Source organism: Brassica oleracea, chromosome C9 (genome assembly GCF_000695525.1).
Source record: "Brassica oleracea var. oleracea cultivar TO1000 chromosome C9, BOL, whole genome shotgun sequence".
Lineage (NCBI taxonomy): Eukaryota > Viridiplantae > Streptophyta > Magnoliopsida > Brassicales > Brassicaceae > Brassica > Brassica oleracea.
The window spans coordinates 37,308,143-37,330,043 of NC_027756.1; the positions used below are offsets into that span (position 1 = coordinate 37,308,143).

Below are 21,901 nucleotides of genomic sequence, written 5' to 3' on the forward strand. Positions count from 1 at the left end.
ATAAATGAAGCTTTTCCAAATTAAGGTTAATAAAGTTGTATCTGCGATTAATTATCATGTACTAGAAAGATTGAATGATTTAGCAATGATACATACACAAAGAGAACAACTTAAGAATCTAGACTACGAAAATTTGGTAAAAAGAGTTTACTGAAAAATAAAGAAAAAACCAAGGAGAAGCGACCATTAGTTAGAACGGGATATTTAGGGCTGCAAGGGTCATGGATGTGGTCATTATGCAAATGAGTCTCCTAATAAGGGAGGGAATCATGGTTCTTTTCGACAACGGGAAAATAGAGACTGAAGACGGATGGGTGTCCAATTCTGTGTCTTCATTGAAGGATTGTGAGGAGACACCAGCCAAAGGCGACCTACTGGTTGCACGAAAGAGTTTGAGTGTTCAAACTGGTGTGTAAGAGAAGTAGCAGAGGAAATATTTTTGTTCCGTACTTGAAGAAAAGTAGATAAAGTGTGTAGTTTCATCATCGATGGTGGGAGTTGTACCAACGTGGCCAGTTACACCATGCTCAAAAAAATTGGTTTGGAAACAGGAAAACACTTAAATGTTGCAATGGCTGAACAAGGCATGAAGGTTACGATACAGGTGATTGTTCGTTTGACCTTTGAAATATACCAAGATGAAGATTTGGTGATGTATTGTCGTTGAAGGTTACCAAGAGATTGACGAAAGTCGGAAAAAATGGCAAAAGAGGGCTTTGGAAAGATAGAGGATATGTTGGCCGGTGACAATGATTTGTACACAGTCTCTACAATCTTCTGGGTTTTCAGAACATACGGTTACAACATCTCTTCCAGTAAAGAAAACCTTGCCTGGTTTGTTAATTTCGATAGATGTTGGTACAACTCTCTTTTTTCATTAATATAAGTTATGATAACAAGATGTTTCTCTTGGAGGTAGAGTCGTTAGCTGAAAATGGAGCAAGTTCTTCTCGTATCTCAACGCGTATACGAAATGCTCTTTGCATGCCTCAGCATTTTAATGCCGAAATGGTGTTCACAAGGGAATACATTACATTCTATGAACAAGAAGAATATCACAACAAGACGCTACTGAAATTTGCTAAGCTCAATTTCAAGTTCTTGCAGCTGAATTGGATTCAAGAACTGAAAACTTTCACCAAGTATTTGCCGCTTAATTTTAGCTATATATCTCTTTTTGAGAATAATAACTACACGAGCTAAAATAACAGTCATTGTCGTTGTTCTACAGATGGTGAAAGCAGTACGATTTTGCATCTAAACTCCCACCATATTTTATAAAGGTTTATGAATTGAGTGTCTATTAGTAATCAGGTATGAGATACATGCCCTATACCTGAGAGGGGTAATTCGTATGTCCAAAGAATGCAAAAGTGATAGCAATAAAAATAAAATCTACCGTATTCTATATACCTTAACAATCTTAGTGTAGAAATCTCAGTATGTAATTATGTATTGTATACACAGGTGGGCTCCAGATTGCGCAGACAGTTTACCAGAATATATGAAAACCATTTTCAAGTTTGCTTGGAATGTTATCAAAGAGTGTGAAAGCAAGGGCATATCTGAAGAAGGCTTGTCATTCAATGTGCAAGGTTTACTTGAAGAGGTAATGTATGAGTCTACGACTACCATTCAGTGGACAATATTACAGGTAGATATTATAGTAGACATTAAAATTCTCTTTTGTACTCCTATTAAATAAGCAGTTCAAGATATACTTAAGAGCCAACCTTTGCTTCGCGGAATAGGCACACACAGACGTGGTGCCTACATTTGAGGAATACTTGGAGATTGGAGGAGTCGAAGTCTCGATGCAAGTATCCATAGTAGGCAATTTACTTGGGCTGGGAAAAACTGCTAGGGAAGAAGGTTATAAGTGGTTAAAATCCAGACCAAAATACGCTGAGGGTCAGGCTAAAAGGGGTCGTCTGATGAATGACATGCCCGGGTTCGAGGTAATTACAATAACATGATCAAGATTTCTTCTGGTTTGGCTAATTAATGAACATGTGTCTACACACATGATGAGTAATATACCTGGTACGTTTAACAGGATGATATGAGCAGAGGGTATAAAGCAAACGCCTGATATGCCTCAGAGGGTTTAAGTAAGGAAGAGGAAAGGAAGTCACCGAGAAGAAGAGATAAGAAGAGAGGCAGAGACTGCTGACGTGGAGGAGTCAGCTCAAGAAGTTAGTTAAATAAAACAGAATTGTCAGTTGGGCCTCGAGTATATAAGAGGACCCAATGTTTACTTTGTGAGTGTGTAGAAATTGGATCAGACTTGTTTCTCATATTGAGATCAAGTGTATCTGGGCTTAGAACTCTGGATTGTAGAGTCTAAGAGAGGGTGGTTGGGCGGTTAGTCATAATAATACGTTCTGTTGCTATCAACGCCATCAACTACTATATGAAGCAGTACGGGGTTACGGAAGAGGAAGCATTTTCGGAGATTCAGAACATGGTTAGGGCCTTGTATAAGATTCTGAACGAGGAGTTCTTGAAAGAATCAGCAACAGTTCCGCGCAAAATCTTAAAAGAGAAAAAGATAAAAATAGCGCTAAATCAAGTTTTTGTTCCCAAACTAGCAGGTCAAAATTCACAAAAATAGCACTTAATGTTTTATCAAAAGTCACAAACTTAGGGTTTAGAGTTAAAAGGTAGGGTTTAGGATTTAGGGTTTAGGGTTTAGGGTTTAGGGTTTAGGGTTTAGGGTTTAGGGTTTAGGGTTTAGGGTTTAGGGTTTAGGGTTTAGGGTTTAGGGTTTAGGGTTTAGGGTTTAGGGTTTAGGGTTTAGGGTTTAGGGTTTAGGGTTTAGGGTTTAGGGTTTAGGGTTTAGGGTTTAGGGTTTAGGGTTTAGGGTTTAGGGTTTAGGGTTTAGGGTTTAGGGTTTAGGGTTTAGGGTTTAGGGTTTAGGGTTTAGGGTTTAGGGTTTAGGGTTTAGGGTTTAGGGTTTAGGGTTTAGGGTTTAGGGTTTAGGGTTTAGGGTTTAGGGTTTAGGGTTTAGGGTTTAGGGTTTAGGGTTTAGGGTTTAGGGTTTAGGGTTTAGGGTTTAGGGTTTAGGGTTTAGGGTTTAGGGTTTAGGGTTTAGGGTTTAGGGTTTAGGGTTTAGGGTTTAGGGTTTAGGGTTTAGGGTTTAGGGTTTAGGGTTTAGGGTTTAGGGTTTAGGGTTTAGGGTTTAGGGTTTAGGGTTTAGGGTTTAGGGTTTAGGGTTTAGGGTTTAGGGTTTAGGGTTTAGGGTTTAGTCTAAACCCTAAACCCTAAACTCTAAACCCTAAACCCTAAACCCTAAATCCTAAACCCCACCTTTTAACTCTAAATCCTAAGTTTGTGACTTTTGATAAAACATTAAGTGCTATTTTTGTGACTTTTGACCTTGAGTGCTAGTTTGGAAACAAAAACTTGATTTAGTGTTATTTTTGTCTTTTTCTCTTTCAAATTTTGAAAAATAAAAAAATTAAAATTTTCAAAAGATAAAATGCTATTTTGGTCATTTTAGTTTTTGAGTGCTATTTTTGTGATATAAACTTAGAAATGTGCTATTTTGGAGATTTGCCCATCTCAAAACTTGCCGCTAATTTTGGAAAAATTATAGTTTTCAGCTACAGAACGAGGGAAGAATACACTAACCCAGACGGAATATTCAAGGAGCATATCACCTCTTTGTTCGTCAATCTTAGTCGCCTTTGAAATAAGACTTAGAATATTTGGTCTTCGTTTCAGTTAAAACATCTATGAACTTGGCATCCATGACAATTTCCTGTTCTATGAATTCACTAATAAAGCTAGTAACGAGTTATGGCACAATATTGGATTTTGTGTACATCACACATTCGTACACATAAACAACCGTTGTGCATATTAGTTCCTCAAGATTCTTAGATGTCATGCAAGGCGAAACTCTGGTGCCCAAAACACCACATGTAGGTTGATATTTCTCACGTAATTATTGGAGATTGATTGGTTGATATTTCTCACGTAAACTAGACATTATTGGTTAAACCCCAAATTGTACTAAACTTATTTTGGACCATGCCAATTGGACTGTCAGTGGGGTCCAAATGAAACAAACTCGACCATTTAACTAAGAGGCAGTCAAAGATCTAGAGATGTCAATTGGGCTGTCCATGTCCAAATGGGCTTGTTCAAATAGACAATCAATTTTTTGGACATTATTGGTCAAAACCCAAACGGTACCAAACCCATTTTAGACTATGCCAATTGGGCTTGTCCGCAGAGTCCAAATGAAAATCATTCATTACATAAATGAATACATATACAGTGTGAAAAATGTGGCTTTGCGTTTTTGGCAGAAAAACATGATTTTGTAAATTTGGCAGGAAAACATGATGTTGCGGTTTTCGCGAAAAACATGGTTTTGCGCTTTTAGTGGAAAAACATGGTTTTGCGCTTTTAGCGTGAAAACATGAGTTTGTGGTTTTGTCGTGAAAACATGAGTTTGCGGTTTTGGCGGCATGATTTTGCTGTATTGGCAGGAAAACTTGATTTTCCGGTTTTGTCCAGAAAGCATGATTTTATGGTTTTAGTGGAAACACATGATTTTGCAGTTTTATCGGGAAAACGTTATTTTATGGTTTTGTCAGGAAAACATGGTTTTGCGATTTTGTCGAGAAAACATGATTTTGCAGTTTGGCAAAAAAGGGATTTTACGGTTTTGCGGGAAAATGTGATTTTGCAGCTTTGGCGTGAAAACGTGATTTTGCAGTTTTTCGGGAAACCATGATTTTACGGTTGTGTTGGGAAAACATGATTTTGCGGTTTTGGCGGAAGAACATGATTTTACGGTTTTGGCGGGAAAATGTGATTTTGTGTTTTTGGCGGAAAAACGTGATTTTGCGGTTCTGAAAAAAAAACTGTGATTTTGCGATTTTGGAAGTAAAATGTGACTTTGTGGTTTTGGAAAAAAAAAAGTGATTTTGTGGTTTTGGCAAAAAAAAACGTGATTTTACGGTTTTGGCAAAAAAATGTGATTTTACGGTTTTGGCGAAAATGTAATTTTGCGGTTTTTGCAAAAAAATCGTGATTTTACGGTTTTGGTGGAAAAATATAACTTTACGGCTTTGACTAAAAACGTGATTTTATGGGTTTTTTCGGGCAAACATGATTTCATAGTTTTGGTGGAAAAACGTGATTTCACGTTTTTTGCTGGAAAAACATGTTTTTTATTTTCTGATTTTGATTTCTATTTTTTTTTCAATTTAGAAAACTCTAAATTTATAGGTTTACTAGACCCTATGTCCAAATGGTTTTGGCCCGTAAAATTTTAGTTATAATTGGTTTTAGCCCATTTAGACTATTAACCATTTGGGTCTGACCATATCAAAACCAATTTAATTTGGACAGGGTTAGCCTACGGTCATCCGACCCAATTGACATCTCTAAAAGGAACACGCCGATTTAGAGAAAAAAAAAAGAAGAAAATGGCTATATATGGAAAACACCTAAGTGAAAGCAAGAACATTCACAATTGCACGTAAGTGGACACAAGAACTAGGATTTATTCAGATTTATTGTTCTTAACGAGTTCCATACTCTTTACAATTTTATCGTCTTTCTCCTTGTAATTGTTCTTTGATCAATCAATAAACATCTTCAAATAATTCGCTATTGATTTCATGTATACATCTCGTATGTGGCGAAATCTGATAAAAAAATTAACGTTGTATGTGGGGAAATTAGAAAATAAAACTAAGGAAGTAGGCCTTGGCATTCGGGGTCCCAGTTGGGTTTTCGGTTTTATCCAATCGAGTCTCGGTTTTTCCGGTTTATCAAAATCAACCCCATTCGGATTATATGAATATTCGGTTCGGGACCGGTTTGGGTTCTATCGGGGTTGGATCGGGGTTGATAAATCTTCAAAGAACCGGTACAACCCGATGAACTTTCGGGTTCGGGTCCCAATCGGTTCTTCGGTTTTAAAGTACTTGATTTATATCTATTTTGTAACCAAAACATAAGTAAAATCGGTTCTTCGGTTTTAAAGTACTGGATTTGTACCTATTTTGTAACCAAAACATAAGTATAATCGATTCAAAAAGGGAAAATTCCTTTAAAATACACAGACTAATTTTCATTTGCTAATAAAATACACGAACTATTTTGAATCCCCGTTTAATACACGACCTAATTTTCGTTGCCTATTAAATACACAAACTTTTGAAATTCGCAGATTTACACATCGTTTTCGACGGCGTTAACTATATTTAACGGCAGTGACGACGGCGTTAGTGTTTAATTAACACGTGTTAAAATTTTGAAATATTTTTTTAAAAAATACACAAACTATTTTTCATTTGCTAATGAAATACAAAAACTATTTTTGGATCCCCGTTTAATACACAAACTTTTGAAATTTGCAGATTTTACACATCGATTTAGACGATGTCAACTATGTTTAGCAGAAGTGAAGACAATGTTTAAATTAAACAAGTGGTTTAACTGTGAAAAGTATGCTCACCCTCAGCCAACTAAAATTAATTTGAGTTACTTTCAATTCGAGTTTGGCACTCTACTCTGTTCCAACCTCTTTTATTCTCCAAAATATGTTTCTTTTCTTCTTCATTTCTTTGATTTCCCTTTAAATCGATTCAAAGTGGAGTCGATTTCCATGTCGTGAAAAAGACGAAGAAAACTACATAATTTTAAACGAGTTTCTGATTTTGGAATTAGTTTAGTTTTATGCATTTATAATTCTTGTTCTTCGCTTTGATAGTAGTGATTATGATTCATGGTTAATTTACACTATGAAAAATAAGTTTAGTGTTATGAATTAAGTTCTACATATATTCTTTCTACTATGATCAAAAATTTTGAAATTTCATCAAAAACAAATGTACACTATTGAAGCGTAAAGGAGAAGAAAGCTAACAATATAATCTATCAAATGACATTTAAGAAATTTTTTCTTCACAGTTTAACCACATGCTCAATTAAACACTAACATTGTCTTCACTCTTCACTTCTGCTAAACATAGTTGAAATCACCTAAATCGGTGTGTAAAATCTGCAAATTTCAAAGTTTGTGTATTTAATAGAAAACAAAAATTAGGTTGTGTATTAAACGGGGATTCAAAAATAGTTCATGTATTTTATTAGCAAATGAAAAATTGTTTGTGTATTTTTAAAAAAAAATATTTTCAAAATTTAAACACGTGTTAATTTAACACTAACAACGTCGTCACTGCCGTTAAATATAGTTAACGCCATCTAAAACGATGTGTAAAACCTGCGAATTTCAAAAGTTTGTGTATTTAATAGACAACGAAAATTAGTTCGTGTATTAAACGGGAATCCAAAATAGTTCATATATTTTATCAGCAAATGAAAATTAGTCCAAGTATTTTTAAGGAATTCTCCCATTCAAAAATAAGAAAACAAAATCCAACGTGATCATTCAAAATTAAACGAAAGATAAACATAGTTATTGATATAAAAAAAACTAAATAAATAAAATCATAAAACAAAAAACCAAGTTCTCATGAAATGAAAAAAAAATTATTCAACGAAACAAAACCAAAATCTAAAAAGTTTAAGCCACAACCGCCACTTTCAACCATCAACCTTTATGTAATAGATAATTATTTTAAATTTTTAATAGTAGCTTAGTGTATTTTGGATACAAATTAGGAATTAAGATCATGTTTGATACAAGTTCTTTTTTTGGATTTTGAATGTTTCGGGTTCTATTGGATATCCATTTAAGTTCGGGTTCGGTTCGGATAATACCCATAACCCAAAATACCATAACCCAAAATACCATAAAATAAGATCAATTTGGTATTTATGTCGGGTTCGGATCGGTTGTGATTCATTTTTATCGGATCGGCTTTGGTTCGGATTTTCGGATTCGGTTTATTTTCCCAGCCCTACAAGGAAGATAAAAATGGCCGGATATGATCCAACATGGACATTACTCCACCGGCAACGGATCTCGCAAATATAATGACCATGATGAAAGACTTGATGGAGCATCTCAATCAACAAGACTAGAAATAAAGTTGTAATGACCCAAACCTAAGCCCACAGATTCAAACCCGCAGAGGCCCAAGCCCAATCAGATTAGCCCAAGGTAATAGCTATAAAAACCCTTCTTCACTTTGTTTTCTTCACCAAACCATCCAAGAAAATCATAACTTAGAGAGAGAAAATTAAGAGATTGAGAATGTGGAACTTTTGCAAAAGTTGAGCCATCACCGGAGTTCGCCGAAACCACTGCATGTCGTAACCAAGCCAAGCTTGTCACCACCGATCATCACCCTACGTAACCACCGCCATGCATTTACTTAGTTTCGGCTGTTTTAGTAAATCGACCATATCTCCCTAGGTAACCACCGCCATGCATTTACTTAGTTTCGGCTGTTTTAGTAAATCGACCATATGTCCCTAACCGTTGATAATCTCGTGCATACAAGGCTACCATTGTTTTACTCTCGTCGAGACGAAGCCGTAACTACCGACCACGCCGTAATCGGACCCCGGACGAAGCCGCTAGAGCCTCCCAAGATTTTGCCTTAGCCCCCGCAGTCCGCCAGAGCCTCCGCGGGTGAAGACAACTCGCCACCGTCCGCCAGAAACTCCGTGCCCGGCCACCGTCAGTTCGCCGCCGGGAAGCCGCCGCCGCTGGTGATTTTCCGGTAAGCCGCCGCCGACGACCGGTCACCGGTGACTTGGCGACTCGGCTGAGTCGACTCAGCGAGTCAACTCGTTGACCGGTCAAGCTGGTTTGGTTTGTAATTGAATCCGGTTAGTTTAATTAATTGCAGTTAGGGATTAAACCGATCGGTTATTGAAAATTGATTTTGGTTAGAAGTAAACCGGTTTGCAATTAAATTAGGATATGCTTCAATTGAAATCAAAATCGGTTAAGGTTAACCGGTCTGTTAGGTCAAATTGATTTCTGGTCAACGGTTGACAAGGGTTGACCTTTGACCAGCGGGTTGACTTTTCTGTAGCCCTTGACCAGATCCGTTTTTAACCGTTCGAACGGTGTTCTGACTCGAATTTTCGCCCTGGTTTCAGATTTAGTGTATATTTGAGCAGCTGGTGTTCATTGACACCACTTCTCTTTATTGCTAAGGTGAGGGCTACTCTGTTTAAATTCCGAACTAGTTTAGTACTACAGTTGTGGAAAGTTTAGTTTCAAAACATGATCCGTCTCTGTGAATCAAGTCTGTTTGAGAGTCTTGTTTGTTTATTATTATTATTGATTGTTAAACCGGGAATATGATAATAGAGGATTCAACGATTGTGTGAAATGATCGATGTTAAGAACGGTTATATATATGTATATATATGCGAGTCCATGTGTGGAGATTGCGGGGTAGAGAGACGTCTGTACTGGCTGCCTATGTTTGTGGATTGTGGGGGCACATGACATTTGTTCTAGCTACGCCTTGTTTGTGGAGATTGCGGGGTACAAAGACGTTTTTACTAGCGACGCCTTTTGGATTGCGGGGGTACAGAGTGGACTACTGTACTAGTGATGCCTGGAAAGTTATATATGTATATCCTTATGAAGAGAATACGGTGTGCAGGAATAGCTATATACTATCATCGCATTCTTTGTCGTTGTATGGTGAAATAGGCATATGATTGTTCTGTGTGGTGTGTTAGACACTGTGTTTGTTTCATGCTAGAGCTAGGCCTACATAGTCGTAGTGCTATGAACTGGGTCAGTGGTTTACGGTTTAGCATCTCATACCTCACTGAGTGACTCTCTTCTTGCTCACTCCTTCTTTCTCTTTCAGGTGAGACCGACGATCAATAGTGAATATCAAACCGGTGCTATTGGACTTTTGGACTTTTATCTTTTTTATCGTTATTGGGCTTTTAGGCCTTTGGACTTTTATCGTTTATGTTATTTTCTATTTCAGATTTTCGGATTTACGTTGTTATCTATATTTCGGATGTTATAGGTATTTTCAGAGTTGACTTTATGGTACTGTATTTGACTTTGATATTATAATGTAGAGTTATTATTATTTCGTATTTATTATTATGTTAATTTTGCATTTATATTATTTCGAGAAAATCTGGTGTCACAAAAGTAAACAACGAGAACCTAGATATCCTAGCCGCGGCTTTCATGCCACCTGCTGCAGATGACCTGGAACCCGATACCACAAGAAGGTAACTCTTCCATACAAACAATCATATGCTGCAGATGACGTGGAACCCGATACCACAAGAAGGTAATTCTTCCATACAAACAATCAGGTCAAGGATTCTCCCAAACAACTACCCAATAAATTGCAGTTCTCCAGAACACAATACAAGATATATTTTCAAAGATCTGAGATAGAACCTGTCCTCGCTGCAACACAGTTTCGATTTTATTTTATTTTACGTAAGAGATTCATCGTTCTTTCATCTGAATTTAAGACAAAATTATATGATATACAAGGAAAACAATATATAATCTCTTATATAAAATATGATCTCTTAGTGTAAGATGGAGAATCAAAAATGGAATGGTTCAAAGTAAAGGACAGACTTCTTTTGTGACCCTTCGAGCAATTTCTACGTCAAGAGAACATATTCGTTTCTTTACTTTAACCACGCTATAGTATTGTCACAACAGAAGGAGAATATTTTTCCCAACTTTTTCCCTTCTCATTATCATTCCCAAATAAATTTGAGCCCTTAGTTTTTTCCATTATCATCGTATAATTTTCTTCTTTAATCTTACTTTGGACCTATCATGTCAATCTAAGTAAAAGTGATAATTAAGTGTGCTACAAATATACCTCCACATAAACTTTCCTTTCATCAACAAGATGCGTTTCTTTTGGGTGCAATAACATGCATGATCATCTTCCGACTATTAACTAACTAGTAGACGTGTAGATTTATCTTCTTCTTTTTTTGGCTAAAAGTAGACGTATAGATTTTAATCCTGATACTGTCGTAATGGTTACCAATAATTAAGATGTATTTAAAAAAAAAATTAAGATCATGTAACGAATAGGAAGTTATAGAAATTATATGGCTAACGCGTTACACTATACTACTGCAAAGATGAGCGGATGCAATGCACTAAGGGGAATGGATGCACCCAATTACATTTGAAACTAATTTGTTTGGTAATGCAAACATGAGAAGTAGATTTTCAAGTTAGAAAACTCTCTTTACTGCCTCCAATAATGTGTTTGCGTCAATTATATTCTTACAAAATTTGTTTTGTTATGAACTTATGATATACTAATGTATATCATTTATTTTTCTCATGTGCATAAAATTTACTTCTAGATCCGTCGCATACTGAAAGTTCTTTTTACCAATAATTAAAATGTACTTTACAAAAAAAAAAAATTAAGATCATGTAACGAATAGGAAGTTATACAAATTATATGGCTAACGCGTTACACTATACTACTGCAAAGATGAGCGGACGCAATGCACGAAGGGGAATGGATGCACCCAATTACATTTGAAACTAATTTGTTTGGTAATGCAAACATGAGAAGTAGATTTTCAAGTTAGAAAACTCTCTTTACTGCCTCCAATAATGTGTTTGCGTCAATTATATTCTTAAAAAATTTGTTTTGTTATGAACTTATGATATACTAATGTATATCATTTATTTTTCTTATTTTTCTCATTTTTCTCGTGTGTATAAAATTTACTTCTAGATCCGTCGCATACTGAAAGTTCTTTTTACTAAGCTTTTTCGCATCGCCTTTGTATCAGCTACATCGAAACTCATACTATAAGAACAAAACCTTGATTCCAAAACTCTCTCACAGATACACTCTCTCTCTCACAGACACACTCTCTCTCTCTCTCTCTCTCTCTCTCTCTCTCTCTCATGACGAGTAGTAGTGGAAGCCTCAAACTAGAGATCTATACCGAAGACAAGACGCCAGGAAAGTGGAGCGTACCGCTCAGCGAGGAAGTTTTCCGGAGGTTCTTAAGCGGTGCAGGAGGCTCGGAGAAGGCTGTGTTCAGCGAGGGATCTATTTTCAGCCCCTTCTTGTTCGGGAAGTACTTTGATCCGTCAGATGCGTTTCCATTGTGGGAATTCGAGGCAGATGTTTTGCTAGCAAACCTCAGGAGCGTAGGACAGTGTAGAGTCGATTGGTCGCAAACCGACCAAACTTATGTCCTTATATCTGACCTCCCCGGTATATACTTCCTACATTCTCTTATTTATTTTTCTTGTTTTAGGCTTACCAAGAGAAAAATTATATATATAATGTTTTATACATGCATGCAATCCTTTTCTCTAGGGTTCAAGAAAAAAACTGATTATATTTTTGGTATTAGTGGTGGGGAAAAATAACGTTCAGGTGTACGTGGATGTTAAAGGAAAAATGATGGAGATTAGTGGCCAATGGAACATTAATAAGAAAACGGCGGCCAACGGCGACTGGAGAAGCGGCCGGTGGTGGGAATACGGCTACGTCCGCCGTCTAGAGCTTCCCGGCGATGCCGACCTCCAAAACTCCGAAGCTTTCCTTTCCAACAAAGACGACTACTCTTTCTTAGAGATCATAATCCCCAAGATTAATTCTAAGAACAAATTCTAATCTGATGTGTCATTATTGGCCCTGGATGAGTACGAAGTTTTAGGTTTTTTCTTAATTATAGAATGACTAGTGGTAGCGCCGGGTTCGTATGTTTTGTTCTTACGTGAATTTACAATTCATCTTATATGGTCTTAGTAAAGAAAGTATATTCACAGAAATGAAAATGAAATACGTTGATAGTGATTAATTAGCAACCATACTATATTCTTTGTTTTGAAATAGCTTAATTCAAAGTGGAATAGCATAAGTGACTGTGACTAATTGATTCAGTAAAAGTAGAATAAAAAGCCGATAGTCGTAACCAATTTAATTTAGTTAGAATTTGGACATAAAGTAAAGTTGATGTTTTATTTAGAGAATGACATACTTATACTGTTAAGTACCATGTGGACAATATATAGAAGGAACGACATTTGAAATTTTATTTTAGAGATTAATCTAAATTTAAACATGTATAATGAATTTTTGTTTATATATTCTTCTTTTTTTATTTTTTGGTAAGAAACTAATTCTAGCAATGGAACATATTAGGAAATGAGGAAAAAAATTTATATATTTTGTTTAAAAATTAAAACAAATATTCAAAACAGTATATTAATGAAATTGAAAATTGGAACGTAAGAAACTTCCTTATAAATTATAATAATGTTGAATCATAGATGACTTTCTTACATATGGGACAGCTTATGTTTGTACGAAGCCATTAATTAATGCAGCAGAAATGGAAAGTATGACCGCAAGTAAGAGAGCATAGATATGTTCCATTGTTGTAATTTTCGAAGCATACAATGCATGTATCGTTTTCTTCTTCTGTAGTTGGAGACCTATTAGTTCACTCAAGATCGGTGATGATAAGGTCGGCGTCAAGTCTTGTAGTCGCGTTTTGGTTGTAGTACGTGATAGTAAGAGTAACTTCAAGATCATCAGTTATGTTATTGTCTTCGGCTGTTAGTAATTTCATCACATATTGGTTGTCTCTTGAATAAGAAGGGTTGAGTCAGGGTTGTCTATTTCATGGTATGTTAACATGAATTTCGTGCCCTCAGTGGTTGAGTCATTAAAATTACCTTTATGGTCAGTGATAGATGGTAGCTGGAAATGATAGATTGTTGTGTATTGGGTTGTGGATGTAGACTTGGAGTGTGCGTCAGGGATTTGCTCCTGAAGGTCTTGTTTGGTGTGAGAACTTATAAGAGAGAAATTGTTTGTTACTCATTCTTTGGTTATTTATGTAAGTTCAAAGTTGAAAGCAATGTAAGGTGTTAAAGCTATGTCTTATAGATAGTGAGTTTAAGTTATCGATTTTTTTGATTTCTTGTAACATTTTGTTTAAATCAGAAGCGTTTGTTTTTTTGAGTCAATGGTTTGTGATAAAATGAATGTTTTACGTTATATGGTTAATTTTTATCACAATTATCTATGATAAGTTTTATTTAGTGTGGATTTATAAAAGAGCATCATAGTATATATATATATATTTTGAAGATTTTCTAAATAGTATATATTTTTAATATTGACGTTTCATTTTATTAATAATACAACTATTATTTATAATTTGTTCGGGATTCTTATTTTTTAATTAAGAAACGATATTTCTATTATTTATTTTAAATTTTTCTTAGGATGCTTTTTTTAAACCAATTGAATCATATAATGAAGCTTCTGCTAATTTAACTTATTTTTGTTTAATCGGCGAGAAATCATAAGTCAGGTTTTCGTTCTTATGATCTTACTGGGGCCCACCCTTTCCTCAAGTTCGTTTGCAAACTCAGCATCTGTTTGTCATTTGAAAAAATAACAATGCAGCATGTTTTTTTGGCCTAAAATGAAAGATATACTGAGCTTTCATAATTACGTTTTTTTATAAATTAAGATTGGGCCCAATAGACTTTTAAGTGACCAAGCAAAGCAAAATGAAAATTTTGAGAAGATTCAACATAGAAAATATTTTGAAAAGTTGACCACACAAAATTCAGAGAGGAAGGGACTTGCTAAACAGGTTATTCAAACTTAGAAGAAAATTAGAAACAAAAGTAGCAAGAATGGGAATTAGGCTTGGACACTCCCAATGATGCGAAGCTAACCATTGTGAGGCATCTTGACGGTGCAGACATCCTTAGGAACCTGCATAACAGCGTTGATATTGTTTGGTAGTGGTGAGTTTAGAACCTAAAGTCTGATAAACTGAGAGCCCCAACTGCGCTGGCGTTATGGCACAATGAACATGTGAAGGAAGAGAATCCACGGGCAGGCACCACCAATTAGTAGTTTCAATTCTAACAACTTCTCCAGTGCCAAGGAACTCCACAATCTGTTATAATAACAAATGAGATAATGAAGACATGAAGCAATTAAAAAGGATTAAAGAAAGTTATGATTGCACACACGGGCAGGCACCACCCATTAGTAGTTTCAATTCTAACAATGTCTCCAGTGCCAAGGAACTCCACAATTTGTTATAATAACAAATGAGATAATGAAGACATGAAGCAATTAAAAAAGATGAAAGAAAGTTATGATTGCACATGTGAGTAAGAATTGAGGACACATGAATTAAGCTCAGCAACAGTCACAAACTTGACTTTCTATACACCTTTGTACTTAGTTACCTGAGGAAGTTGACATATCGTGTGCATCTTTGATACCGTTGTGGATCTTATTTGCCGTACTGATGTATCTACTTGAAGTTCTAGCTGCTCAAGCTCATCTACTCCCATACCTGCTCACCTAGCACGTGCATAAAGACAATAGAGTTAAGTAGCTGGAGATTTGAAGTAAGTATTTACTTTTCAAGATGTGTAATGAATCATGCAAAGTACAGTTGTGAATATTGTATGATCTCAACTCTTGATTTGAGCTTCAAGTAGTCCTCGTACTTCTCCTGTCATTTAAGAGAGAATAAATTAAAGACAATTTAAACGTTGAGGTTCGTCCTTGACAATTCATATATATAGAGAAGATATACATGCAAGTCTTTAGCTGATTGATGTGGGATCATTAATTGAATATCAGTCTATGTCTTGAGATGGAACCTTCTCCAAGCTAAGGACATCTTACCAATAGTGAGCATGTCCAAAGAGGTATGCAAATTAAAAGTCCCACAGCTTGCATCAACTTTAGATATCTCTGATGTTGCAATGGCATTGGCTGTGATGGAGAGGCCAGGACAGCCATAACCCTAAGAAGCCCGACCAAATTAAAAAAAAAACAAATCTTCCATCCACATATAAGAAAAATAGAAACAAAGCATTTCAACTTACCTTAATAGAGCCACCAACAACACCTAAAGCTCCAAGCTTTGGAATGATATGGAATGGAAACTCTGCCTTCTCCCAGTACTGATAAGTAAAAATCAAAGAAAGAAGGATGATGTCATGCAATGACAATATCAAAGTAAACAAACAAACACAAAGATAGACAAACCTCTGTCATAATGGGGGCAACTTCTTTCTCCATGAACTCCCTCACTCTCTTCCGCACAGCCTGCTCCTCCGGAGTCAATAATTCAATGAAATGATAATAGTCTGAAGCTGTAATCAAGTATACAAACACACAGATTGAAGCAAAAGCACAACAAAACATCACAAAAATGTATATTCTCTGGGAAAAAAACCATTACTGCACGTTGGGAACTTAGAGGCTGGAGTTGCTTAATGAAATGCAACAAATACGTTCATAGCCGGCCAATCAGAATACGAACTCTTCACCTTCTTCTCTGCGTTATCTACAATTCATTCAAAAACTCAAATAAGATTTCATTTCCTATACACTTTTGATTCCATAAGTCTATGCAATCATGAATCCCTTGCATGATCTACAAATGAAAGCAATCTAAGAATTCGAAATCGCGAAATTCTCGGAATCAAAAACACAATTTCATTGACAGAACCAATCATATTACTTGGTATATCAGGTGATCGACGAATGAAAACTCAACAAATTCTCCAGAAATGAAACAGGACAAGATAACAAAAGATCAAACCAGCAAGCAAAAATAGATGAATCATGAGAACGAAACATGCAAACCATTAGAGAAAAGAGATGATAACGAACCTCGATCTGTAGATGATAGAACAGTCATGGTGGTGACGATTGCGATGGAAACCTTTTCGTTGGTTTCGTGATAGGAACGAATGTAGATAATGGAATTAATATAATAACAATCAGGAGTTTTGATCCATGGATCAGACCTGGTTACATGGAGCTTAATGTATTCAGATATTTTATCAAGATAACCAAAAGGTCATCCTGCCTCGGGGAGACGTTACAGAGTTCGGATCGACGCGGAGGTCGCATGTGAAAGAGGAAGATGACGATGAACCGTAATATCGATTGAGTCTCTAAACGGGCTAAAGGTACATGCCTAACCTATTCATTTAATAAAAGCTCAGCTCTCAAACACTCAATTACAGAACAGCCGAAGAAAACAATTGCAAAGGCTTTAATATGGCAACACTTATCGAGATTTGCCCATCCCTCCATGATGATGTGGCGCAAGGAGAAGTGAGCAAACCCAAATAATAGATAGATAGATAGATAGATAGATAGATATGTAATACTTTTCTGTTGTGGACAATGAATGATATTATACATGCGTATATTATATATTTGATTGGTAAAACGTATATTTTACGTACATAGACATTTACGATTATAGACAAATCATTTACTGGAGTTACACACGTTAATGGAAGATTTAACCCCCGGTTTGAGGAGTTATAATTTTTAATATAATCTATGATAACTCCTTTTGAATTTCATTTTTAGATTTTTTTTCAGTTTTGTTATTAGTAGAGTGGGCAAAATTTATGTCCTTTCCTATCCAATTTTTGGATACTTAATTTAATTAGTCCGATCATCCCATTAAATTTTGTTTTGAGGAATGGGATAAACTATGTTTTCTATCTTTGCTCATGAATTTTTTTCCTACAATGCAATTTTTTGGGGTATGAGGACACCTCTAATAAGATACATTTTTTGTCATCAACTTAAATAGATTCATACTGACTCTGTAGACCAAACAAGATACCAAAATATTAAATTTGATATAATTTCATCTCCGATTAAACACCAAATACCAGATGTATAAAATTTTAATTTAGACTAATATTTCAAAAAAACAATATGTATACAAATTAACTAAAAATAACATATATAAATAAACAGATTGATAAAATTATCAAATTTTAATAAATAAATATAATAAATATAATTAGTCAATTATAAATAATTAATGTATTAAATTACTAAAACTAAAAAATTAATAATATAAAATATTGTTTTGGTGCGATGGTTAGAGATGAAACATAAAGTTTAATATCAAACCACTAAATTTGATATAATTTCAACATCAAATTTGGTGTTTGGTGTTGTAAAAAAAAAAAATTGGTGTTTGGATAAAGATACCGTAAATTTGGTGTTTGGTTAGAGATGCCGTGATAAACATAATTTCTGTCGTATAACAATTTATTAAAAGAAAAACAGGTCAAGTAAAGGTACAATGTCAATTCCAATACAACCCACTAAGTGCACAAATGAATATAAGTATTACAGTGGAAGAACACATTTAATCAGTGCCGGCTTAACACCAAGGGCAAGCAGAGCAATGGCCCTAGGGCTCATACAAAATGTGGAAAATTTAATAATATTAGGGGCCCATATTTTTCTAATAACATTGTATAATATTGGTTAAAATATAAAATGTATGATAGAAACAGTTAAATTATAAAAGGTATTTGTATTTTATTTGTAAAAGAAAAATAAATATAATCAATTTATTTTCTTTTAAAATTAAAAATTAACACTCTTAATAATAATTTTAAAATTAATTAGTTATAAAATTTAGAAAAGAAAATTTTACCCCAGGGCCTATAGTGATACTAAGCCGGCCCTGCAAGTAATACAACGTGGTCGCTTGAGAGTAGCCTCTCTATGGCTTAACCACACACGCACTGGCAAAGCCACCTTGAAGAGAGGGGTCACTTACCTATGAAATCTATAAAATTTACTTTGTAACCGTATTTTCAAAGTAATTGTTGTGGTGTACATGTTAAATTCCTTCTTTTTGACATATATATGCTTAAGGATAGACACAGATGGAATATTCAGGTTTTTAAAAATATTTGTGATCCGAACTATTTTGCCAAATAATCAATGATTCGATATTAATAGGGACAAAGGTTCCACATTGGTAGTTGGAAGATTACCAATTAGTCCTAAATCATATATATATATATATATATATATATATATATATATATATAATAAATTGGCTCATCCACTTATCTCCGATTAGTTTTAGTTTGAAAAGTCATCTAGCTTAACATGGTATCAGTGCCCGAACGTTACAATCCCATCCGATCCATTATCGATCCAGTCCAAAGTTGGCCAATCGAATCCTTATCCAAACATTTCGAGATTGACGCTTAAAGAGCCATCATTTAAAAAAAGTGTATTAGACACAAAGTGTCTCACATCGGAAGTTGGAAAAGACATTAACTAGTATATAAGATAGATGAATCAATACACTTATCACTAATTTGTTTTAGGTTGGAAGTTCATCTAACTTAACATGGTATCAGAGTCCGATCCAAACAATCCAACCTGATCCATTATTGATCCAGCCCAAAGCCGGTCCAACGATCCTTACCCAAACATTATGAGATTGTCGCTCAAATTTTTTAGGTTTTTAACCGGATATCTGATTCGATCCATAGAAAAAAAAATAAAAATTATTTTTTTTGAAAAAAATACCAAAATAATATAAATAATAATAATATAGTACAAAAAACTATTTACTTTTTAGATTCTAATAACTAATATAATAAATTAATAAATAAAAATATTTTAAAATTTATAGAAATATGATATTATATAAGTTATACATACAATTCTTTAAATATATGTATACATATTCATATAATGGATCGGATCGGATATCCGTTCTAAAAAATATTAGTATTTATGATTTGCTTCGTTTTCTACGGATATTACATATTAGTATTTCGCTTTGTTTGCTTCGTAGAGTTAGGTATATCCGATTTTTTTGGATAGAATCTGAACAAGTAACACCGAAATTAAATTTACAGATATGTTCTCCAATCCTACCTATGCTATGAGTTCAAAACTGATGTCTTTTCTAGCTTTAAAAAAAAATATTTCTGACCCTGCAAAATCAGTGTCTAGCTCCGCCACTGCACACACACCAAATACTTCCACAGGCAAACAGAACTCAACAGTAAACCCCATGTTTTAGGAATAGTTATTCTAATAAATATGCTTGAATTATTTTTTGTTAATAGGGCTTTTCATAAAACACCTAGTTTTGCTGCCCAAACAATTATAGATCTTGTCTTCCGTGGCCCATATTTATACTTTTTGATTAAATGGTCCATATATGATTGCATTACTTCATCCACTAATAAAAGAATAACCATTAGTTGTCTTTAACCACAGTTTCTGTTTTTTTAGGTGAAAAGTTTGAAGTCTTTAAGTACAGTTCTGCATGAAAAACTTAACATTTTGAAAAACAATAAAACTAAACTTACGCTTTTTTTTATTAATCTTGGGGTATCTCAGACCCATGAAAAGGCTCAGACTAATTTTCAAAAGGGTGGTACGACCAATGGATAGACGATTTTCAAATGGACCTTAAGATAAGTTCATATCCGCGTGGTCACAAAGTAATTTACGCTATTTATTTTCTTAAATTAGAGGATCTTTACGAATTATGATATTGCTGGAACTCTTTTTGTTCATTTATTATCTTAGGCGTCATTCATAATAAACCCAGTCTAATTGTTGAAACTTGAAACTAAGGGAGGTGTATTGAATCTGACATTTGAAGTAATTTGATTTTTAATGAGTTTGTAGATGATTGCAGGAGAATTAGAGAATTTGGTGTGATTTTTGTTAAAACACTCTAGAATCTCATCTAAAACAGTGAGATTTGGATTTTTATTTTTATAACTAAAAAACTCCCCTCAAACAGTCTAGAAACAATTAAAGTACTCTAAAATCTTTAATTTAAATTTTGTTCAATAACAGTGGATTTCAGAGTGTTTTATGAAATGACAAGTTCAATAACACTGGATTTTAAAATGTTTTTTAAAATCTATATTTGAATAATAATGGATTTGTCATTTTAATACAAATCAGTTGAAACTCTTAGTTGAATACACCCCTTAAAAAGCTATAACACAAAAAACTTAAACATGCAAAAGAAAAGGCATAAAGTTTTGTTTTCTCAAAAGTCTAAACTTTACATATAGTGAGACAGTAGGTATTATCTAAGTGTGAAATAAATACGTAAGGTAAAGTTTATCAATCTAGACAAAACCGAAAATAAATCAGATTACGCGTAGGAGTGAGGACCCATTTTAGTAGGTATATATAGATTATAGAATAGTCAATGACCAACGTTGCCGAAGTACGCATGTCTCAAACTACATTTCTCAAACGCAAGCATACAGAGCTACGCATGTATCAAAAACTACATTTCGCTTTTGGTTAGACAACATTAATGTATTATCATTGGATTCTAACTTCTCACTTTATATATTGAATATATTATTTGTAAATTTTAGTTACACGTAGTAGTCGTTACCTTTTCATCACCAATAAAAGAAAATATCATCATGTATTGAATCCATTGTTCCCACAAATTTGTGACTACATTTAAATATTCATCGCCATTTTTATCCCCGGTTGAAGATAAAACAAAACCAAAGTGAATTATTGTCTCATATCAATAACTACTAGCTACTTGTAGATGTAAGTAGTTTTATTTACAAAAAAAATGAGAAGTTACGTAATCGAAAATAGTTTCTTGTGTTATTGATTATTGGACTCGTTATAAATCGGATGTCCATAACCGGCTCGGTTCATAACCGGTCCAATACTAGAGAGAGAGAGTCAACCGTGAGGAGAGAGAGAATCGGCATCTTGCATTTTCCTTATTAAATTATGATTTGTACTCTTTCCATATTTGTATTTCCTTTCTTTAGTCTTTCCATTATTCTATGACGGTATAATTCCCTATATATAAAGGACTCCTTATGTTTATGAATAATACAAAAACATAGATTCTATTCTCTAGTTTCACAACACGTTATCAGCACGATATAATTTAAATCCCTAAGCTAAAACAAACCGCCTAAAACCCTAACCCTAATCGGCGAACATCCTTACCAGCAAACCATCCTAATCCCGATCGTGAAACCTTACATCCCGATCCTTGTTTGCAATCTGTTCCCGATCAGCTTCAGCTTAAGGCGTTCCTGATCCTAGCTCAGACGATCTCGGCTTGTTCAACCTCAGCTCGCAAACAAGACGATCTCAGACAGCTCGCG

At 34.7% G+C, this 21,901-nt stretch overlaps 1 protein-coding gene, 1 long non-coding RNA gene and 1 pseudogene across 2 annotated transcripts; 2 read left to right on the plus strand and 1 right to left on the minus strand.

Annotated features, from left to right (window-relative positions):
- The first annotated feature begins 159 nt into the window (after positions 1 to 159).
- Positions 160 to 4,747, plus strand: LOC106314924 (annotated as a pseudogene).
- Positions 4,748 to 11,712: 6,965 nt separating this feature from the next.
- On the plus strand, positions 11,713 to 13,800 carry LOC106316517 (21.7 kDa class VI heat shock protein). Its single transcript, XM_013754419.1, has 2 exons — positions 11,713 to 12,146; positions 12,289 to 13,800. Exons 1-2 carry the CDS (start codon positions 11,831 to 11,833, stop codon positions 12,549 to 12,551), a joined length of 579 nt encoding a protein of 192 aa, XP_013609873.1. The 5' UTR covers positions 11,713 to 11,830; the 3' UTR covers positions 12,552 to 13,800.
- A 1,841-nt stretch (positions 13,801 to 15,641) lies between these two features.
- LOC106317627 lies at positions 15,642 to 16,068 on the minus strand. Its single transcript, XR_001265177.1, has 3 exons — positions 15,975 to 16,068; positions 15,812 to 15,889; positions 15,642 to 15,729 (listed from the first exon to the last, which is right to left on the minus strand). It is a non-coding gene; the product is annotated as an uncharacterized LOC106317627 (long non-coding RNA).
- Between the last annotated feature and the right edge of the window lie 5,833 nt (positions 16,069 to 21,901).